Raw genomic sequence first — 6,000 nt, forward strand, 5'->3', positions numbered from 1 at the left:
ATGGGAGCTGGGAATCTTGGCGCCGCCGTATTATTCAGCGGCCGCCACCGTAAAAGTCTCGTGCCGCCTAACTTTTCTTATTCCGTTGGGCTATCCCCACGAGCGCACCGTCCCGGAAACGCGTCGGTTTACGGGATTAGGTCGAGCAGACGCGAGAGGACAAGGAAAGTAACCGAAACTTTTTTTCCCCCGAATTTCGTTTCCTCTTCATTCCGTTTCTTTCCTTTTCCTTTTCTTTCTTTCTTTTTGCCGCGGTTATACGTTGTCCCCCGCTCCCCCTGGACGGCGGGAGTGGAAAACAAAAAACGTAGCCAGGCAGCAAAATAAATATAGCCCGTAGTAGTAGTCCGTATTCTTCGCCGAGGCATTGTGGTCGGCGCGACGCGGTAAAATACGACGCTTTTATTATCCTATGAGTTTTAGCGTGGCGCAACGCGGCCGGAATAAACTCTCGAGAAGACTGCGGCGAAGGGTAAACTTGGGGCGAGGGAGGGGAGTAAAACCGTTGCACCTCGGACTAAACCAGGCCGGGGGATCTTCGGATTCTCGTGTCTCCTATTTATCATACAAACTTTTCTTCATTTTTTACCACCCAGCCAAATGGTACGTACATGCGTTTGTACGCGACCCTTTCCCTCGAAAGTTGGAAATCTGCTTTATCCATTTATTCTTGCGTCTATCCATACGCGTATCCAACTTCAGACAGGCAAGAATTCCTCCTCTCCGAGCGTTATTCGGCTTTCGAGATTCTTTCGAGATTGAGAGAAGGAAAGGATGAGAGATAGAAAAAAGGAGGTAAGAGAGAGAGGAGGGGAGTCGAGTTCAGCTTTGGCATCGAAAGAAAGTGGTCGGTAATGAGCGAGGATACGGGCGAAAAATTATCTCGGCTTAATTGCTCCCGCGTTCGTTTTTTCGTTATTAGCCGGAGTTCCAAAACGAAGAGGGGAGAGGAGGTCATCACCGCGGTCGGCTTCGTGGCTTTGAGCACGAACGACAGTTGGAAGGGAGACGAGGGAGAGAGAGGAGAGGAAGAGAAGGCTGCCTTTGCTCGCACACGTAGGCCGATCGAGCGGAAATTTATTCGACGATTAAACGTTTGATCGGCGGACCAACCGGTGGTACACGCAATTCCATTAGAACAGGGCTGCGCACGGTTGATTTCTAACGCGACCCCCGGAATAAACTGATTCATACGATTACCCCGACGTAGTCGCGTTATTCCATTACACCGGGTTCAATTATTTATGGCAAGGATCGGCGGTGGGATCCGATATATCGAGAAATACCACGATTTGAAGAGAACGCGATTATACGCCTATTTCGGTGCGCAACGCTTGCAACCGAACGTACAAACGTAAGCCGGTTGCGTTCGAATAATTCGAGAGATCTCCCTCTTCCTTTCTCGTCAAGAGAGAATAAAAGAAGAAGACGACTTTGTTTTTCCACGATTGAAACGATTCTCGAGAAGAAGGAAGACCGCTGTTCTTACACTCTCGAGGGGTTATCGTGGAAAATGAGGGGAATAAATCGGCGCGTTATCGGCGCGCACACCGTCGATAGAGAGGGAAGGGGTTATCGGCTGCACCCTGTGCGCGCAACGTTCACGAAAGGGGCGGCCTTGCGATAACGATGCAACAGATTCCCATCGATGATGGCAGAAGTACGTAGCACGTAATCGGGGTCGGTTCGGTGAGCACACCAGCCTCGCAGCTGATCGACCCGCAACTACGATGTTCCGGAGATTACCGGATACTCAATTAAGGGATTCGGTATCATAGAATTCGAGAGCTTCGGATTAAGGACGCTTATCGCGGGAGTAACTTTGGATTATAGACCGTCGTGCGAGAGAGCCGCGTTCCGCGCGCGGAATCCTATCTGTTCGGCCCACCACTCGCCGAAATATGCCCACCCCCCCTCCCCCCTTTCCAATTATGCGCATTTCCCCGCCCTCTCGGAGGGGGATTCTCGTAATAAAAATTTTAAACCTTTCGGAAACGATCGTGCGAAAAAAAGGAAGTAACGGGGAAAAGTGTGGACATGGAGCGGTGTCGATGATTTGCTAGCCATCGTTAGCGTAATTAGTAATATCTGATTAACTAAACCGGAATGGAATCGGATTAAATGAAATCGGAACGCGAATCGCGGTAGCTCGTAAATCAGCTTATCCAGCTGCAACTTGTCCTTTATTCATCGTATTTGAGCTTATTTGCAGTTACACTCTACATTTACCGTCTATTGCCTCTGTGCCGATAAATATCGTATCATTATCGTTCCCATTAACCAGCCTACCAGCGCGATATTACCGATGATCAATTTGAAATCTGTGCAAATCGCCTACTCGAAATCACTCTTTCGTAACTTTGGTACACACATACGTATGTATTAACAACAGCCTCGTTTGCATTTCCGTTCGATTGAACACGACCTCCTTTAATTTACGCGTCGAAGAAACACCTCGGATTGCGAGCGCGATGCACTGCGCGGCGAAAAGTACTTTCCATCCTTCCACGAAAAACGAACGAACGAAAGGAGGGAGAAAAGAAGAGAAAAGAATCGCGGAGTAATACGACGGCTCACCGATCATCGTAGACGAATCCCGCTTGCAGGGTGTTGCAATAGAGGGCCGTGGCGACGAGGGCGCAGGCTACGGCTAGGATATCCATGTCACATCGTGGCGAGGACGGTGGCGACGGCAGCGATGTCGACGGTAGCGGCGGCGGCGGCCTCTTAACTTGTTGCACGTCCGCGGGCCTTCCTCCTCCACCTCCACCTCCGCAGCCCCTCCTTCTCCACCTCCTCGCTCCACCGGCTCGCCGTACGGCGGTCGAGACGTCCGCCGGACGGTCCAGCGACCGCCGCTCTGACGCCTGCCCGGATGTATCTCGCCCGGGACGAATGTCGGTGACACGTCGCGAGAAGGGAGCCAGCGATCAAGCCGCGCCACCACACTCCTCGCGCTCCTCGATTCCTTCCGCCGACCGGTCCTTCCTCCTCTCCCGCTCGTCTTCCGTCACCACGTCAACGGACCCTGGACATCCGGGGAATCCGCCAACACGCGGAGGGATCGCGCGCCTTCCCTCTTCCACCGCGGCACTCTCCTTTTTTATTAACTCCCCCGACGATCAAACACTCGCTCCATTCACCGATTCCTTCCACCCCCTTCCACTCGCGTTTCAACACTGCGCCAATTCCAACACTCGTCGAGAACTCGTCGTCGAGTCGGGTGGAAAAAAAATCTTTCTCTCTCGCGACCGATCTACCTCTTCCTCCAGAGAGAGAGAGAGAGAGAGAGAGAGAAAAGGAGTAAAACGTTATCGAAACACACGCGACGCGGGTTCCTTTCCTCCGCGCGCGACCGAACCGAACCGAGGAGGAGGAGGAGGAGAAGGAGGAAGAGGAGGAGGAGGAGGAGGAGGAGGAAGAGCAGCGGCGAAGGTGGTCAAGGTGCAGCGGATCGGTCGCGTTTCGAAACAAGCCGAGCGTTTATCCTCGAGCGACGATACGGCGACGAAACGTTTGTTCCGGGAAACGATGGACTCGCGACGCGGCGCATGTTCCGAATGCGGAACGCCAACTGTCGCGCGCCCCCCGAGGACGAGAGCTTTATACGAGCGGGAGACGGGCATCGATCGGACGGGCGCTTGCGCTTGCCCGCTTCTCCGGCTCTCCTCCTCCTCCACCTCCTCCGATATGCTTCCTGGTCCTTCTTCGCCTCTCCCTCTCTCTATCCTCTCCTCTCCTCTCCTCTCCTCTCCTCGCGGCGCGCTTTCGAGCGAGCTTGCCTTCCTCCCCCACGACCGGCCGCGATCGCGACCACGACCGCGACCAAACGGACTGGATTAACCGCAAACCCCGAGGACTACAGGTGACCGATCGCCACCCCTTTCGAGAACGCGTGCGACGACTCTTGCGTCTCGCCACGTGGACCTCCTTCCGACCGAGATTATCCTGTACGAGCGATATAATGAGCATGGAGCGTGTTCCATCCGTGGTGAGTGAAATACGCGAGAGGAGGAAGAGACGGAGGGGAGGGTAATGGGGGGGGAGGACAACAGGTGTTAAAGGGAGGGATTCGAAGATTTCTTCTCGCGGCGAGTCGAAAGAGGATCGCGTAATCGAGCAGGGTTGTTCCTGCCCCTCCCCCCGGCAACCGCTCTCGTTTCAATGCTCCAATTGCCACGATTAATCGCTATAGCGGATAATTAATTGCGCGCAAGGGGCTGCGTGAAGCGTATATTCGTCACGAGTATTGTTTCAACAGTGGCAGTTGGCGCACCCGGTGATGCTACGCTTAGTCGCGGTGTACGCGATTGTGCATATATATATGTATGTGTATACATATCTTCGCTTGCTCCGCGGATATATTCTCGCGGAATTTTCGATTAACCAAACGGACGTGTCGTCGACGTATCGCGTCGAGAGAGAAAGAGAGAATAACGCTTCGTTCGAAAATATGCATAACAAAAAACGCGATATAATTTCATTGTCCTCCCCTTCTCTCCCTTCTTCTCCGTGAAATTTTCATCGCACGATCCGTTCCACCACGTATTCCCCCTTCAGCTTTTAATAAATAACCCGGGGACAAATTAACGTTAAACACGAGCGTCGAATCGATCTACGATTAATATTAAACGGGTGTCGACGAGGCGAAGGGGAAAAAAAACAAAGAAGAAAGGAGAGGGGAGAAAAAAAACGCAATCACGACGGAACCTCTAATCAGCCCGCCGCCAACCTCTCAGCTACTTAACCGCCTCCCTACGTCGCATAAAGAGTCGATCGAAAATCGGCAGAGGGAGGGGAGGGGGAAGAGCGCCCCGGAACGAAGCACGAGTAAACAATTCCGCGCACGAAATGGCCACCGCCGGACGATTATATACGGGAGGGAAGGGAAGGGTCGGAGTCTATGAGGCGACGTATATTATGGCTGCACACGTGCACACCATTCGAACCACCAAACCCAACGGAACGACCTTCTTCTTCCGTTCCTTCTTCATTTTCCCCGCTCGCCCAGGGGATGACACGGGTTGGGATGTGTTCGAGCGAGTCGAGTCGCCACGAAACCGTACACAACGATTTTTCGCGTCCACACCTTAACCCTCGTGATCGGCGTTCGATCAATTACGTAATAACGATAGCCGGTGCGTCGCAGTTAACGTACGAAGGAAAAGGAAGAAACGTCTCTTGAAAGAAGAAAGAGAGAGAGAGAGAGAGAGAGAGAGAAAAATACTACTTTCCGGTGGCCGTAATGTAAACGTGTGGCGAGCGTGTGGACGTGTGCAGGGGCAAGGCATACCCTGTTATTTGTCCCACGCGGCGGGCAGATTAAGATAATGGGCTAATGCGGGCCCACCGCGCGCGCCACGTTGTACCCGGCGACCGATAGTGGCAGCTGGACATCGCCGTGTCGGTGCGGGGCAAGGGGAGGGTGGGGAGGAGAGGAGGGAGAGGAGTAGAGATACGATGACCGGCGGCCACGCGATCCTCCCGGACAAGCTCCCGGTTATAACGCGCCTCGTTGCGAATTATCGTGCGAAGTGATCAACGGGCATGCGCACTCGAGTCTCGAAGGCGCCCTCGAATCGAAGCCAACTTCTCGCTCCGCGGAGCGAGAAGCGTTGCACACCTGCGTTGTTACACGCCACGGGGTGTACAACACGAGGATATATATATACGGATCCGTTTCTTTCGCGTTCACTACTCCACGATTTCGAAACGCACGTCGATATCGTTTTCACCATCGTCGAGCATTCGTAAGAGAGAGAAAGGGAGATAGAGAGAGAGAGATGAACGAACGGTTTTTCTTCTCCCTTCTCTCGTTCGAGCGTTCGATTCGAACGAGAAAGTAGGTGGCGGTGGCGAGAGATGACGAAGTTTAAAGGACAGAAAGGTTTTTGCCGAGGCCACCGGGGGGCTCGAGTTCAGGAGATGAAACCCGCCCTCGAGAGTTTCACGCCTCTAACGGCTGGCTTAAAAACTGTTAGAGGTACAAAAAGCTTTTTT

At 53.2% G+C, this 6,000-nt stretch overlaps 1 protein-coding gene across 3 annotated transcripts in view; it reads right to left on the minus strand.

The window, feature by feature from the left end:
• The window catches only part of LOC408787 (transmembrane and TPR repeat-containing protein CG4341), a 127,118-nt gene extending 123,525 nt beyond the window's left edge, over positions 1-3,593 (minus strand). Inside the window, exon 1 of one of the 3 annotated variants that reach the window (XM_006567201.3) lies at positions 2,578-3,592. In XM_006567201.3, coding sequence (XP_006567264.1) covers positions 2,578-2,663 — 86 coding nt within the window. In that variant the 5' untranslated portion in view covers positions 2,664-3,592. Of the gene's footprint in view, positions 1-2,577 lie in introns of all 3 variants that reach the window. The other 2 variants (XM_392318.7, XM_006567203.3) reach the window with 2 other exon arrangements.
• Between the last annotated feature and the right edge of the window lie 2,407 nt (positions 3,594-6,000).

This window comes from Apis mellifera, linkage group LG4 (genome assembly GCF_003254395.2).
Source record: "Apis mellifera strain DH4 linkage group LG4, Amel_HAv3.1, whole genome shotgun sequence".
Lineage (NCBI taxonomy): Eukaryota > Metazoa > Arthropoda > Insecta > Hymenoptera > Apidae > Apis > Apis mellifera.